Consider the following 17,714-nt stretch of genomic DNA (forward strand, 5'->3'; position numbering starts at 1 on the left):
ATCTTGATTGATGGCTCCAACTGAGCTCATATTATGTTACCTATATGGAATACCATTGCATATATTGGTGATGAAATTTCTACCTATTTTAAGTTGTATTAATCAACTATGAGTATAGTAATGTATACTATATCATGAACTAAAAATTTCATTGATTCAAATAAAATTATTTTGACGTGACCAATGTGTCATTACTATGTCATGTAGACTCATTTACATACTTGACATTGTTGTATAATACAACAATAATTGCAAACCTTCCTAACAAGGAAATTATATATAGCATATCTCCTAGTTGTCAATTTAATAAGACAATTCTCTCATCATTAGGAGGAGAAATATCATTTATGAAAAATGACATGAATTGGTTTGTGATACTTATCCACCATGTCTTATTTAGAAAAAAAGTCTCAATCAATGATAAGAAATTGAGAAAGTGACACTCATTAACTACAAGTTTTTGACCTAAAGTTTGGTTTGGGCTCGCGATCCCCCAATGGATATGATGAATCCAATATTTTTGCAATCATATTTTACAAATGATCAAACTAGATAATCTTCCCACCGTTAGCGAGAGGAAACACTATTGTAACGGCGTGAATTTATATGGAATGTATCCACCAAGTCCAATGTTTCAAGCTCCCTATGAGAGAATATTATAGAACCCCTATAACGCTCTTCATGAGGTTACACAAAGCTCCATATTCTCTAATTAATTTGTCTTGGAGAGACAATACATTCACTAAAAAAGGAATGAGTACTTGATATCAATAAAGCTTATTATAGCTAATGTATGTATATATGAATGTGTTAGATCAAAATTTGATGATATCTCAGCTATAATAGCGCTACTGAAAATCATCTAGGTTGTATACTATACCACGTTTCGTTGTGTCAACAAACTATAATATTGGCCAAATTGGAAAGAGGCAATTCTAATGAATTTGAATATTGTAAACGTGATGATATACTTAGACTTTATCAACCCTAAAAATTACAAAAGGGTGTTCTAGAGTGAATTGAAATCACTATGACACAAGTCTCTTTATAGAGACATTGGATTATCATTCTTCTCCAAGCGACAACTTTTCAATAAGTACAGTGTTACTTATAGGTGTTATATTGATGAGAGGCTTATGGTATGTTGACTTGGTTAATATGAATATCTTAAAGGCAAATTGCTAAAAGCAAATCCCCAAATCCTATGTGTCATTATAAGCATATTGCTTAACCAAATCCTTAATAGGTTCATATTGCCAAAGGCAAGTCCATGAATGAATGAAAGAGCTTCAAGCTCGCTCATGGAATCAAAAAGTCTAAAGTTCATATATACTCATTCATTTACCGTCAAATTAAGTGACTTATTACCTCAATGAGTACTATGACAAGGCCAAAAAATTGAATTCGAATCATGCTAACAATGTTGCAACATATTCTAATTTTCATGAAGTTATGAAGCTAACTAGAGCTCATATTGAGCCTATATGAAATTATCAATTACACAAATTGATATTTATGGCTAAGTATGCCATACCTAAATTTCAATGCTCAGAATATTGTATAAAGGTAAATGTGTCAATTGTGGTTCCTATATGTTGTTATTCTTTGCTAATATCTTTATCTATAATTTGAGCACATGAAATTGGTTCTACTCTTATCATGTGAGATAAGATTTATTATCATAGTTTTATTGGCATTACCCAAACCCTTGCAGGAATTGAAATTCATGATGATTCCCTTTTATACAAAACACACATGGTCTCACCTATGTGATCGACACACCATATCCAATATACATGGTGCATGTATTTTGTTACATATATGATTGAAGCTTGCAACAATCAGGGGGAGATTCTCATCAGGGGGAGCATTCAAGATTATGATACCTAGGACATATGCGCATTGTACTCTTTTTCTCCTTCGGCCAAAGTTATTTTTGTACCACAGAGTTTTTGTTATCTAACAAAGTTTTTGATGAGGCAACATTAATAGAGTCCAATACCATATCATAAATTGGTGGACATCCAAGAGGGAGTGTTGTAAATATGTGGTTGTCCACGTAAATTCTTATCTTTTATGTCCTTAGGATGTAAACTCAACTCCTATATAATGGGGTCCATGAGAATGAATAATACACACTTCTACCTAGCGTAAATTCTCTCTCTCTCTCTCTCTCTCTCTCTCTCTTATTCTCTAGTTTATAACAATGTTCTCTTTTAAATTTCTTTCTTAATAGTCACACAAAAAAATTATCTACTTTATTAAATAAAGGGTGAGTCTAGTTAGATCTCCTAATTTGCTATTTGGACCTCCTCTAATTTTCATAAAAATTTAATCACTATTTTGCCCCTCTTATAGAAAATACAAGATTTTGGCCCTCATATATCCAAAAAAAAAAAATTACAAGTGAATATTGCAGCCGTGTGTGCAATCCCAACAGAGAAGTTCCAATGCGATATGTTTACACTATTTATTTGCAGATCCAATATGTTTTCTCCGTTGTCTCTCTCTATCAAACTTAAGGAATTATGAATTAATTTATATTTAATCTTTCATTCAGCAACTATAACAAAGGCAATCCAATGGGTTAATAAATCTAATGAGCAACAGAGGCAGCGAAAATCAGTATTCTACAATCCTTTATTAAAGAATTATAATTTCTATTATCATTATCAACATGCAAGCTTTGTTCTGCAACCAAAAAATTAACTCAAACCAATTCTTGCTCATTTGTTTTTGGGCTTGTGCCGCCGATCAAATCGCAGAAGCTTTGCAGTCAACCTTAATTGGTACCCGACAACCAACTTGAGCTGAAGATATAAATGGATGGAATAGGAGGTTGATAAAATGGAATTCAAATATGTAAAATACAAATAAGGGTAAATTAGGAAATTTGATGGACAAAAATAAAGAAGGAAGTATAAAAAGTAAAGGCAAAAAATCACAAATAGTCACTGAGTTATGATTCATTCGACACTTAACTCACTGTATTTTCAATAATATCACTTAACTCACTCATTTTTACATCTGTCTTTCACTTAACTCACTGCCGTTAATTCTACTGTTAGAAGCCGTTAAAATTGAGGGTATATTTGTCAAAACACTTAAAAATACATTTTTAACTTTTTTAAAAAAAAATTATCAGATTTTTTTTTCAATTTTTAAAAAATTTTGGAATTTCAAATAAAAAAGGATTCTATTTTAATTTAAATATAATTTGAAAAAAAATATATACCCTCAATTTTTAAAGTTGGAAATGCATTTTTAAGTGTTTTGACAAATATATCCTCAATTTTAACGGCTTCTAACATTATAATTAACGGCAGTGAGTTAAGTGAAAGATAGATGTAAAAGTGAGTGAGTTAGGTGATATTGTTGAAAATACAGTGAGTTAAGTATCGAATTGGTCATAACTCAGTGACTATTTGTGATATTTTCCCAAAAAGTAAATTGGGAGGTGTGAATAGAACTACCCTTAAATAAATGATAACGACAACAACAAAAAAATTAACACAAGGATCTGCCTCCTTATATGGCCTGGTTTGGTGATAAGGACTTGATATTGAGTTAATGACAAGACAAGCACGTCTGACCTCACTTGCAATTTAGTGACCGATTACATCCCTATCAAAACACTCACTCACTCATGTCTTGTCTTGTTTTGTTTCCAAATCACAATTTAAAGATTAGTTTGGGTTAAACACACGATCACATTCATTCTTAGTTGTTGATTTGAACACATGGCATATGATTACATGTAAGATAAGAAAAATCAGTTCCCAGAGGTCCACAAATATCAACTAAATTAGGAACTATTACTAACTTCTGCTATGATGGTGATAAATTGGTCCCAACTCCTTGTGGGGTAGGGAGTATGATTAGGAAAGACTCATGGGGTGTGTTCTCTTTTGGGGTTTTATTGCATGTTAGAACATACTCCACAATAGGGTCCAATAACCGAGCATTACACTTTTATTTTCTTCTAATTGTTCATTTTTATCTCGCTATTCCGAAATTGCTATAATTTCGTGCAATTTTATTAAACAATAATACTAATTTGATTGAGATCTATCCTAACAATATTTCAGATCCTCTAAGCAATAATACTAACTTGATTGGGATCTACCCTAACACAATTTCCGATCCTCACTCGAACTTTAGTATTAAGTTAGCTTCAATAACTGAGCATTACACTTTGATTTTCTTCTAATGGTTCCTTTCTATCTCGCTATTCTGATATTGCTATACTTTTGAAAAATCTCACTAAACAATAATGTTGGCTTGATTAAGATCTAACATAGTTTCTCATCCTCACTCGCGCTTTAGGTGGAACCACAAAAGGTCCCTTAAGTGAAATCACCTACAATTTCGAACAATTATTACTAAACAATAATACTGACTTGATTGGGACCTATCCTAACAACATTTTGGATCCTCTAAACAATAATACTAACTTAATTAGGATCTACCCTAACACAATTTCCGATCCTCACTCAAAATTTAGTATTAAGTTAGCTTCAATAACTGAGCCTTACACTTTGATTTTCTTCTAATTGTTCCTTTCAATCTCGCTATTCCGATATTTCTATAATTTTGAAAAATCTCACTAAACAAAAACGCTGACTTGATACTCTAATATAATTTCTCATCCTTACTCACACTTGAGGTAATCCGCAAAGGGTTCCCTAAAGTGAAATCACCGTTGAGCCGATTTTTTTTTTCTCACACCAATATCATTTAATTGTTAGTAGTTAGTGACAAGACGTTAACACATTTTTTTTTTCTTTCATTTTCTTTTACTAGAGCTATATGGCCGGGAAATATAGTAATCAGACTTTTATTTTCAGTACAGATCAATCCCCTTTATGTCTCTTTCTTTCATCTCAAGCAGATCAGCATTGAGCTTTAACTTTGATGGGTATATATGACCTTTGATGTGGGGTGAGGGTGGGGGTGGCCGGGTGGGAGGATAACAGTGGCAGTAGCCAGTTGGAAGCTATCAGTTCACATCACCAAACCACCCATATGAGCATCAAGGCTATCAATTCCGATCCAATCACACTTTATATGCATGCCATCTGTAGTACCACCTTATCAGTTATCAGCTTGGGTTACTCAACAGTGACCAATTAGAAGAAGAAGAAGAAGGTAATGAGTTGATTGTGGGCGCTTAATCTATAATGATTCAATTCAAGAAATGGTTGCTTAGAAGTCAAGGAATTAGTTTATGTTAGCTCCATGAACTTTCTCTTTTTCAAAATTCAAAAGTAATTAATTGAATGGACAGGGGAATGCAATTCCAGCCTAGCAGTAGATCATAACAAACAAAAATTTCAAATCACAGGAGCAAATTATGCAGGACTTGGACTTGGATTTTACACCAAACCACACTTGTTTGAGTTGTTTCCCATCTGTGGGCCACGACAGAACGTTGATTTCAAGACATGCATGGAGAGAGATTGATTTTTCCCTCTACGGATCGTTAGAATTAATGAATTATAAATGATTTTTTTTTTTGTAAAATAAATTAACCAATATACATTATTTCAAAGAAAATGTAGAATTTAGTTTAGTGACATTAGAGTATTTTTAGTAATACTAGTCAATTTTTAGTTAAATTTTAGCTAACTAAACTCAAAAATCACTTTACATAAACAAAGTGAACTCTAGAGAGCCAAAAGAAAAAAACTAGCGAACCCTCGGGCGGCAAGCCCTCGTGGCCGCATCGACGGGTTAAAGGTCCCTAATATCCGGTGATGGTTGTCCATGGAATAAACCCAATCGAAGTGAAGGCGGCGCGGTGGCTTCGTTGTCCAAAAGGCGAGGTAGTCATGCCCTTAACTGCATGCCAAAGACACCTACAGATACCACAAAGGCCTTTCATATTAAAATACTTAAAATTTATTTCACCAAAAAACAAATCAGAAAATTGGTACATGCACAAAGGCATCGGTATCCTTGACGATGAGAACCTCGTTCCTCTCCAGTCGACATGCATGCAAGAGGTCGCCCACGGAAGAGCCTATATAATGAGCCCATCGCAATTCGCAAGGTGGTGAGTACCGGTGGGATTCCATGGATCTGGACCCAAATCGGGAGGAAGTGGAACATAATCAACAAGGAACATCGTCGACCACGGTCCCTTAGAGATGACTCTCTACCTACCCTCCGGCTCTTTGAAGTGGCATAAGAATTCCCCATTTTTCATAACCCACCTTCTTTTCCATTATCCCAAACATATGATCATTTTACCGATTAGAATTACTTTTGATGCGACGTTCATACCCATTTGCCTTGTTACATTGGAATGGCTTTTTGTTGGTTACTATATATCAAAATGCGGTGATGGCTTTCAGTTCTCAACCAACAACAACAACAAAAATAAATAAATCCTTTTCGATCAAACCAAAAACATATCTACCAAAATAATTAAAAGAAGGAAACAACACGAAGATATACTTTGGGATTTGGAGTTGAGTGAGGAATGGTTGGGGTTGAAGGCCTACATGTTCTCCTTTGTATCCCTAAGCCTCCATGAACAGCCTTGAAACTGGAATTGTAATGGTCCACCGGTAGGGTGATACAAATTCATGTCAGAGAAAGACATGGCAACAGACTTGAATGCTTGTTCTCTTGTGGTCTCCAGGACATGGTAGTAGACTCTCCCACATTACGCCTACCCCTCCCACATTAGTCCTCTTCAATCTTAAATCTACTTGAAGATTGCCCCCTATCCTCTTGGCACACACCACACACCCACCAAACAATATTAATGATCCAATTCTTCCACACCATAAATTTTGAATTCTGTTCACATACATTATACAATATAACTTGTTTGTATTCATGTACCGGGTACACTGTCTCCGCGACTAGGTCCCACCGTATCCAGCATATCCATACCTTCAGAGAGACCCATTTCTATGCTACGTAACAACATGGTCTTCCTCAACTTTCATCAGTAAGAATATGACAGTTATTATTATGCATACAACGGATAGGAATAACAGATTCCACAGAGCACATATATTTCGAGTTTGTTTGCGTCACACGTATGCATTCGCATCGCCTAACGTTTCCAGGAATAAAAGAATACAACAAATCATTCACTTTCTTATCGAAAACTCTGATTCTAAATACAATTTAACACATACACTATGTATTCAGATGACCTGATAATCATCAACCAAGCAATCTACTTCCTATATGTTGCATCGGTCGTAACCAGAGAACCATGATGAGGGTTCAGCAAGTTTTCGTAACTCGCCATCTTCCCCATTGTAGAATGGCTCGAATTCCTCTTTCCACCGCTGATCACTCAAACTATGGGGTTCACCTGCGTCATATTTTGCGATATGAGAATCTTCATCATAAGCCGGTCGGATTGCTTCTTTGGGTAACTGAGACTGAGCAAGGAGCTCATTAAGACTGCTCATCTCCTTTTCATGTTTTTTCTTCAATTTTTCAATCTTGATGTAAGCCTTGTTTGTTTCTTGCTGGGCCTCTGTAGCTTGTCTCTGTAGATATAGAGTTTAATTATCAAATCAATCCTATGTTCATATGAAAATAGTATAGAGAGATACAAAGGAGCAGATGGTAAGAGTTTAACTATCAAATAAATCCTATGTTCATATGAAATAAGTATAGATGGATACAAAGGAGCATAGTAACAGTTTAACTATCAAATCAATCCTATGTTCGTATGAAAATAAGTATAGATGGATACAAAGGAGCAGATAGTAAGAGTTTAACAATCAAATCAATCCTATGTTCAACATGACAGAAATTTGTAAAAATGAACAAAAGATCGAATGGGCTAGACCAACTTCCCTTCAAAATGGCCAAAAAATGTCACACAGGCCAAAAGATGAACAAAAGTATATGAGCCCAACATGTTCACAGGCCATCCTTTGGAAACAGTTTCCATACCATTTAGGTTAGCCCTCCTATTGTGGGTACTAAAAGTGTCACAGCTTAAAACATATAAAATCTGTGACAAAATATAAAAGTTGTTTTGTGCAGATCGAACAATAAAATGGTCGTGAGGTTGGCTGCAGCTTACGAAAAAGCATCTCTAGTTGGTTCTGTAGATTTATCACTGAGTTTTGTCGAAAAGGTTCTTTGCACAAAAGAATGAAAAGGGAGTTGATGAGCAGGATGCTATAAAAGAGGACAACAAAAAGAATTAGCAATGTAAAGAACAGTACATTGCTGCTTCGCAGGATTTTGTCATCAAAAAACATATGGTGGACAAACACAAAGAATTTAAATGACTTGAGAACAAAGATTTAAAAAGACAAAAGAAAGTTACCAGAACACTACAAGAAAGAATCACAACTAAATAAAGTCCCATCAAAACAAGACTTATTCTCAACGCACCTGAGCAATAGCAACAGCCTCATCTGCTTCTTTGAGTCGTATCAGCAATTCACCCGCAGCCTGTACAGCTTCAGCAGTATCCTGTAATTGAGCCTGAAGCCCCTTATTTTCATCCCTCAGATATCTCCTTTCTCTTTCTCTTTCTAATCTCAGTGTTGTAATTTCTGCAGCGAGAGAATTTATAAACTTGGACTCAGCACCCCTAACTCCAGCCTTAGCAGCTGCTTTCTTTACATCTTCCACTCCATCCCGGATCTTCCTATGCCTTATAAGAAGTTCCATATGTTTCTCTTCCAAATCTGCATACTGTTCCAACATTCGCGACTGCCCCTCCATTGCCCGTTGCATTGCTTCCTTGAGCTCTTCGGCACATTTCTTCTCTGTTTCTAATTCCTGCTTTGTCTTTTCAACCAGTGATCTGCTAGCCTCAAGTTCAGTTCTTAATTCCTCAGAAAGAGAAATCCACGTACTCTCAACCTCAGTCCACTGTTTCCTCTCCTGTTCAAATTTCTGCTCAACGCTTTCCTCATTTGACTCTTGAATTGTACTAAGAGGGGCCAACTTTGGCTCACAGGAATAGGTCAACTGCAGCACAGAGTTTCGTGTGCGGGATGATGTGGATGAGGAGTCCACATAATACTGTAGCTGGCTTCTTAAATCTTGAATCTCTTCCAACAACACCTCTCTTTCACCCATATCATTAAAGTTACGTAAATTTTCCAGCTCATCTTGAACTCTTTTTAACTCGATCTTTGTCCTCAAAAGCTCTGGATGATTCTCGTATTTCTCCTTGAAAAGCTGTACACACCTAGTAAGCTATATATGCATAAGGACCACAAAAGTAAATTTCAAAAACAAATTTATACCTTGTAATCATGTGTGAGGGACACTAGTTCTTCCTCCATGAACTCCTCAGTGGGTAAAACACCATCCATAAGGCTCTCAAGGCGAAGAATCTTATCCTCCCTTGTCTGGGATATAATAGCATTGCATTCCCTCTCATGCTTGTACTGCTGCACCTGTAAATGACAACTGAAGAATGTCAGACCAACGATAGATGAAAACAGTAGATGTTTAAGGCAGTTAAAGAAACTTGAAGCAACCTACCAAACGGTTAAGCTGCATTATCTCAGAAGTTTTCTTGGCACATATGTCTTCTAATGCCATTTCTCTGCGGATGGCTCCGGCTAACACCTTTTCTACAGCCTGTGTGTAAAAGGGGGCATAAGTCAAGAAACTCTTACGAATGAACATAATACGACAGAAGCAATAATTTTAAAGTCCAGAAACTCTCCCTCAAACTTACTTTTGGAACCTGCATCCTGGATTTGTCAGCAGGCTCTGATGCATCCACAGGTACTAATTCCATTTTAGAAAGTTCATTAGCCTCTTTACCCTCTAGCTCCATTCTGTTCTTGCAATTATTACAAATATAGTCCACTGAATCTTCTTGTGGTAACTCATCAACAGTTTGCACACCAGCATCAACTTTGGGAACTGGCAAAATCTGCCTCGACTCTGAAGGTTTCAGTGAAAACCTGAATGCTGATCTCCTCAAAGCTGAACTATGGCGCTGACTACCAATAATTTCAAGGCCATGGCGAATGCTTGCTGCCAACTGTTCAGCTGGTGCTGAAAAATTCTTACATGTCTGAGTTGATGGATCAATAGAGGAGCGTATTTTTTCAGGTTTCTCCACAGCCTTTGGGCTTAATTGACTGCCATCAAAAAGATCCTTCTGAGAAGCTGTCATCATTGATGAGGTCCTCAAACTTTTCCTGCTGGTGTTCACCCTAGGTGAAACACTGGGAGTAGGGGATTTTAGGATTGGGGTTACATCACATGGAACTATCATGAGGCTCGGAGAAACACAATTTACTGAAACATTTTGTGATTTATTGGGCTCATCTGCAACTGAAAGGTATTCAGATACTACACTAGCCTGTTCAGATGCTTCACACGAGGAGTCATCGTGTACTTTTTTACTGGCTGACTCTTCAGTTAGCAAATTGCAGATGGAGGAACTTGTAATATCTGGGGTGTCAGCAACAGAATCAACAATCATGGACTCTTCTTGTTCAGAAATTGCTTCTTCCATTTTGACATTTGTATCATCAGGACCTTGTTCTGTGATACAAGCACTTCCAAATGTGTGCTTCTGAGGAACATCAGATATTTCTTCTTCCATCTTAACATCTGTATCATCTGAACCTTGTTCTGTGACAAAACCACTTCCAGATGTGCGGGTCTGAGGAACATCAGAGCTTCCAATTTGAACACCCATAAGTTCGGAATGAGATTTACTTGTATCTACATTGGTCACATTAGATAGGTTTCTTGCATAACAGCCAACTGATTGGTTAGCCACTTCATCACATAGCCTCTCAACAGCTTCCTCATCAATTTCCATCTCCTCATCACCGTCATCATCAATATGAGATGACATCATTGGACGGTTAAGACTAGCCTTTAGTATATTCAAGCTTTGACGAAACCACGCCGCCGAATGACCTCCCGTTGCATCAACTGCATTCTTCCCATTTGCTTTGATTCGCTGTAGTTCATCCTGTTTAAATGCTCAGAGGTCATATCCACATGTTGATTGGAGATTAATGCAGCACAATGTAACAGAGTATAATGAAAGAGAATATACCCTTAATTGTCGTATCACTTCACGCAAGTGATTCACATCATCCTGCATTACTTCATTAACAACTGCCTTATTCTTGATAGCCTTGGCACGCTGAGCAAATCTCAATGTACTGAAAGTCTCACTCTTACAGCTGTAATGTAGAATTATATAAGTTTCCCTTGACAAAAAGGTTACAAGGAAATGTTAAGCGCTACTTTGAGGAAGGATTTGCAGAATTACCTCTGTGTTGGAGAAACAGCACAAACCATTGCTAACTTTGCATTCCCCCCAAGAGACTCCTGAAGTAAGAATGTCAACCTGGAATCTCTATAGGGGATATGCCTTTGCTTTCCTGTCTGAGAAATTTCAGCAAGGATGTTTATCAAATTCCTGCACTCAGATTATTAGCTGCAATTAATACATGGCTAGAGGATTCAAACTAGCATAACAAAAACATTAAACACAGATATATATATATATATATATATAGAGAGAGAGAGAGAGAGAGAGAAAGAAAGACTCAACCAGTAGATTTACAAAAAAAATCATATGCAAGACAACCATTAATACATTCCTTTTCTGGTATTGCCTGGTACAATAGAACTCTGTACTACACATGAAATTTTCATTTTATCTTGCTAAACTTTTTCTCACTTGGGATCACTTTTACCTTCTCCTATCTGCATGTGGCAATCACGGGATCAGGTTGAATTTCAAGTTGAAAGCAGAAAAAAGTGTCACTGGTGTTGCTATAAGAAAATTAATAATAGTTACCAGGACCATTGCCATTCTAACTGCACAGGGAATGACCTACCTCCTTAGTTTCCTAAAAGCACTATAATGGGCCATGACCTACAAACTTAAAATATTATTTTATATACGCTTGTTAAATTAAAAGAAGAAACAAACCAAGCTTGATCAAGAGCTAGCTTAGCTTGACAGGCTCACCAACAGCTCATGAGATAGATCGCTAACAGAACTCATGAAGAACCTTGTTTTACTGAGTGACTATTTTCTAATTTAATAATAATAATAATTTCAAGTTATAATTATAATTTCAATAAATATTGAATATTAAACTCAAACTGGAGCATGAATTAGAGCATGGCACACTAAGTGTAGCTTGACTTCAGCTCAAACTCAACTAAATGTCTAGCTTAGGCTCATATTCTCAGCCCTGTCAGCTCCAAATTTGGTTTGATCATGGTCATACTCAATTGTCAATTTAGCCATTTGGTCATAGTAACTGATACTGCTGTCCCATAAGTCACTGTTATCAGTTAAGTAACAAGTGGATTCCAATCACGCAATTAGATAAAGCTAAATAGCATGAAGAAAAAAATGCACCAGCTTGAAAATAATTTTAATCGAGGACCATATATGACAGCAAATAGATAAACCATACCCAAGTTGTGAGAGTGATCGATTGATATTGCCCGCTTCCTTCAAGCGCTCCCCAGCTGCACCAGTTAACTTTTGGCGCTCTGATCCAGCTAGATCAACAAGATTTATTCTACTCCTTTTAAAGCCGCTTGTACCATCTGCCACACTCTACAAAAGTGACAGTTTACTTTAATCACTCTATGATATGAGTGTGCAAACAAGATAGAAATGTAAAATATCATTGAGCATAGTTTTTTTGTAAAGTAAAATTATTATGAACAAGTTCACTGGGTTCAATGCAACGGTTCTCAAGTCAAACTATTACCTTGTATCGAGATTCAACAACACAGGTAAAAACAGTATGTGAGCGAGAACTGTCCGCATTGATACTAGTTGAACCAGTCCTCCTGTTTGACAACCCCTGCAACAATGTACATGTTAGACTGTTACCCAGTGTTCTGACTTTTCAGTTTAAAAAATGTTATTAGTTTTAAACAGTGGCAAAAAGGAATTCCCATTCCCCATGACAAATGCTTCCATAAAATTATGTAAATTCAATGCCTTAATACTGGGAATATCTTGGGTGTTAGATGCACAATCAATAATGATTGGTAATTCTTGTTCCTATATCTCTTATTCTATACTAACATCTATGTCCTCAGAAGCTTGCTCTTTGCTAAGAACCTTTCCCTAGTGTAGTTCTGAAGATAAACAAATCCTTTCCATTTCAACAGTTCCCAATAGTTGGTTCATGAAACTCATGTATTTTTACATTATGTGCTTGGTAAAAGTCTTGAGACATGGGAGATAACAGAACTAGTATTTTTACCATCCCAAGAGTTTTATGAAACAAAAGTAAAAAGAGTTTGGTTCCTTTTAAAACCATTTTGTAGTTTTCCACTTCTAATAAAAAGTTAAATGGAGTTAAAAGTACTGGAGTCACAATCAAGGCTATATTTATAGAAAAACAATCGCACTCTTCAATCTTAAGAATCTACTTTTTGTTTTTTACTTTTGTGCACTGTAAGTATATCATATCATCAAAGGAAACGAGCACTGGAATTAACACAATGATCACTGGAATTAAAACAATAGATATATCATATCATCAATTAAACATATTTTAGGTCATTGTTCAATCTTCGGTCAATCTTAAGAATCTATTCATTGTTTTTTACTTGCATGCATTGTAAGTATATCATTCATTAAAAGAAAATGACTACTGGAATTAAAACAACTGATATATTATATCATCAAAAAAGTTCATACATATATATATATATATGGTCAAGACCTTGAAATCTTGAATACATTCCACATAGTTGAAGAAACTGTCAACAATACAACCTCACTGCAGTAATAATAAGGATGCATAATTCTCAAATAAAAAATACAAATAGAATTAAACTTCCACGTTTTGAAAGAGTGGTTGCTGAAACAGCAAACCATTCATATTCAACAAAAGGGTGAGATTTGCTGAGAAATAATCTGAAATGTCTCCTTTTAATAGAATATGTACCAATACACTGCTTAAGGTACAACAAGAAAAAAATAAGCAAACCTTTATCAAAAGCTGAGTCACATCTTTGATTGTGCGTACACATTCCTCTGTGAGATTTTCCACATAGACACCTGATTTAACATCTTCTCTTATCTGCAAAAGAAATAATGATAGAAGACCTAAGCATACCAAATAATACATGGTACACCAGATTGGTAGCGACAAAAGCAATATGTTCTATTTACCTGAAGACTTTTTGGATTTGGATCCAACAGATCTGTGATTTGTTCGTTGTAAATCTGCGGGAAAAAAAAATTGATAAACAATCAATTGAAATTGAAATTAATAGACCAATTTATAAAAGAAATGGATAGATACTAACAATATCTAAATGAGTTTGTCAGCATTTAGAATCTACCTCTAGAAAAGAACATTGGCACTGATACTTGAGTTGTTTGTCAGCATGCTTGATTTGCTCCTGTAAAGATGAATAGCAAAATAGAGTGAACACTAACATATGGAAATAAAACTATTAACTCACAAACAATAATACTTCATTTGTTTGTCTGCATGACATTAAATTGTGCAATACTAACAAATGAAATTAAAATTCACCTCATTTATGCGAGCAAAAAGACGCTCGAGAACACGGGGAGTTAAGCCTTGTTGATCACTTGATAAATTTTCATCCAACAACGCATTTGCAGGACCCCACATAGTGTATGTCTTTCCACTTCCAGTCTAATAAAATCAATTATCAGACATATAGAACATGATATAGCACGACATAGTAACATAACATAGGCATACAAGAAAAAGGACGAGTGGAAGAATACCTGTCCGTATGCAAACACAGAACTGTTGAACCCAGCCATACAATTTTCAACCAGTGGTACTCCTACAAGCTGGAAAATATCCAGCTGCAATGATACACAGAAGAAAAGATAAGCATTTAATCTAAAATCAGCTGTTCAAGAATACAATATTGAAGGAGGTCGGTCATGCCTGTGATGCATCTGTGTCGGCCACCGAGTCAAATGTGAAGGTTTGTCCATTTATCGACAAAGAATCACCAGCAGTTTTCTGCACCATCATCTCTCCTTCATCCCTGTCCTTTCGTGGCGGCCGCATTCTCACGATTACCTATCAATTTTAAGAAAATAAACAATAGTAAAAGACAAAGATTTTGATACAGCTAAAGATATGAAACAACCATCACAATAGAAGAAGGATGGTAAAGAAAAATGTAATGGGCTCCTTAGTTGTGGTAAATACATCATTTCTTTAATTCCTTCTGTCATTCTTAATTCTCATATTTTAACCTTCCACAGCAGCGAGACAGACATGTAGCGAGTCAACAATCACAAGCTCAATGGGAGTGAAAACTAGACAATACAAAAGTAGAGGTGAAAGCAATATCAAATCACAATTACAACAGTTTGCTTTCGAAAAAGAAAAATAGAAGAGTTTTCATAAGACAAAAGGAATTCCTAAATTTAGCGAGTTAAAAGATGGAAGTAACAAGTCTTTCAAAACAAGAAAAGATAGTAGAGGGAAAAACATTTTTTTTTAGTTACTTATCAGCAGCAAAACAAAAGCAAGTCCAGGATCAAAAGCTGCAGGCAACAAAATCCACGGGAAAATGATACCCAATCAAAAATTTCAGCACAAACCACAAGATTCTCAGAAGAGAACATACTTCCTCAATTGAACAAATTAGCAAACGATACAGCTAATTGGTGAACTAGTAACAAACCTGGTTAATATAGATGAAAAACTCCTTAATTGAAATAAAAACACTGATTTTCTTTATTTCTTTCTATTTGATCCTTCACAGCAGCCAAACAAAAGCAAGTCAAGAATCAAGAAACTGATGTGCAAGCAGAATCAATTTACAGGATCAATAACACCAAATCAACATCAACAAAAGTCCAAATCACAAGCAAAAACCACAAGATTTCACACAAAACAAACCGATTTCCCAAATTAGCAATCTCAGGATTAAAGAAAAGCGGAAGCGGTCGCAGTACCTGGACGCCAGAATCAGAGGCTCCATGGACGGAGTTCTCAGGGAGCATCTCGAGCTTCCGTTTGAGAGGATTTGACGGCGGCGGCCGCGGCGGCAGCGGACTCTTCAACTTGGCCGCGGGCGAAGGCTTCGAATCGAAGGCCGTATAGTTGAGATCTGAAGACGGAGGCGCGTTCTCCTTCGAGGCTTTATGCTTCCGCGGGACCCTAGGCTTGCCGGAGCTAGGGTTTGGCGACTGGGGAGGCTCCGTCGTCTCCCGTAAGAAGTTGTGGCGCGGCTGCATAGACTTCATGTTGGTCAATTCTAGAGAGGGAGGGAGCGGGTTTTAGAGAGAGAAAGTGAGGGGGAGAGAGAGAGAGTAGGGTTTGGAAGGACAAGGGAGCGAGAGAGAAGGGGGAGAAGGAAGAGAGAGAGAGATGTAGCCGTTGGAGGAGGAGAGCGAGTGACAGATGAGGAGGAATTTGAATTTGGGCGATTTGGGGGAAAAGCACATGTGTAGGGTCTTTTTTCTATTGATTTATTTTGATTGATTCTCTTCCCTCGACGACGAAAAATTTGAAAAATTAAGCTTGTGTTGGATCTCTGCCCGGGCCTGTTGGATCTGGATATGCGGATGTGACCGCTTCGGATTCAATTCTAGTTTCCATTCATTTTTTTTATTTATTTTCTTTTCAAAAAATTATTTTTTTAAATTTTTTGAGTGAAAATAGAAATTATCATGAAAGTTAGAACAATAGTTACAATGAAATTATATGTTTAAAATCAGTCACGCATCATAGGAAAGCCTAGTATCATCCACTATTACATTCAAGCTTACTTATTTCAGAAAGCCCACATTATTAGGATTAGTATTTTCACACAAAATCAAAATTAAATGAGATCTTTTTCGTCAATGCACTCAATTGTGTGGTACTCCAGAAAGCCCATCAATTCAGTGTAAAAACACGGCATAGTATGTAAGCTTTATCAAGAAAACTTAAAACATCTTCAACAGCAACACATCGGTCTTCTTGATTTTAACACTAGCCCGTAGTTTGCTAGCATAACCGCCTCCAAACAAAAGCAAAATGTCTTGGATCACTCCTCAAGGGTCCGAAATAGGCCTGGGCTCTGGTCGAGCCGAGCCCGGATTTTGCCAGAACTGAGACCGAGCCCGAAGTAATTGGTTCGGGTCGATTCGGTATATTTAAGATGTGAGAACCGACAGAAGCCCGACCCGTTATGTTTAGTGTCGGCTTTTCGGTCCGAAACTGCGGTGGGTGAGGTTGGAGGCAACAGCAGTCCCAACAGCCAAGCCACTGCTTCAGCTTCTTCGTTCGAGCGAAAGGTCTCCAGATCCAGATCCGTCAACTACAACAGTCGGAGCTTCTCCGACGACTTTCGACTGGTTTCGGCAATTGCAATCTCAGAAAGGTCGAGTCTTAAAGAGAAAGCAAGCCCAAACACTCATCATCATCAATAGCTCGCAACGGCGCCAAGCGCGTCAAATGTGGTGGGTTTTTCAGTGGGTTCATGATGACTTCATCTTCTTCATCCTCTTTGTCTTCCTCATATTGGGTCTCATCCTCGAATTGGAATGAATGGATATAGAACTTGATCTTTGGGAAGAAATTTGTGTTGATGCCATTAAATTTAGGATGAAATGAACTGAGTTTTAGGTTTTCAAATTGAATAATCTGGGATTTGGAGAAGAACTAGGGCCTGAAATGGTTTAGAGAGAGAGGCTAAGAACCTGAGAATCTGAGATGGTTTGATCGTGAAATGAAGCCTCTTCTTTAAGCCAATACTAT

The 17,714-nt window shown here is 36.7% G+C and overlaps 1 protein-coding gene across 1 annotated transcript; it reads right to left on the reverse strand.

The window, feature by feature from the left end:
• Window positions 1–7,029: 7,029 nt before the first annotated feature.
• Window positions 7,030–16,459, reverse strand: LOC112200782 (kinesin-like protein KIN-12B). Its single transcript, XM_024341799.2, has 16 exons — window positions 15,926–16,459; window positions 14,901–15,038; window positions 14,732–14,815; window positions 14,511–14,636; window positions 14,314–14,373; window positions 14,141–14,194; window positions 13,956–14,048; window positions 12,720–12,815; window positions 12,417–12,562; window positions 11,252–11,401; window positions 11,033–11,162; window positions 9,686–10,945; window positions 9,487–9,585; window positions 9,246–9,398; window positions 8,380–9,177; window positions 7,030–7,517 (listed from the first exon to the last, which is right to left on the reverse strand). The coding sequence occupies exons 1-16, from the start codon at window positions 16,214–16,216 to the stop codon at window positions 7,203–7,205; spliced, it is 3,993 nt and encodes a 1,330-aa protein (XP_024197567.1). The 5' UTR covers window positions 16,217–16,459; the 3' UTR covers window positions 7,030–7,202.
• Between the last annotated feature and the right edge of the window lie 1,255 nt (window positions 16,460–17,714).

This window comes from Rosa chinensis, chromosome 4, assembly GCF_002994745.2.
Source record: "Rosa chinensis cultivar Old Blush chromosome 4, RchiOBHm-V2, whole genome shotgun sequence".
Taxonomy (NCBI): domain Eukaryota; kingdom Viridiplantae; phylum Streptophyta; class Magnoliopsida; order Rosales; family Rosaceae; genus Rosa; species Rosa chinensis.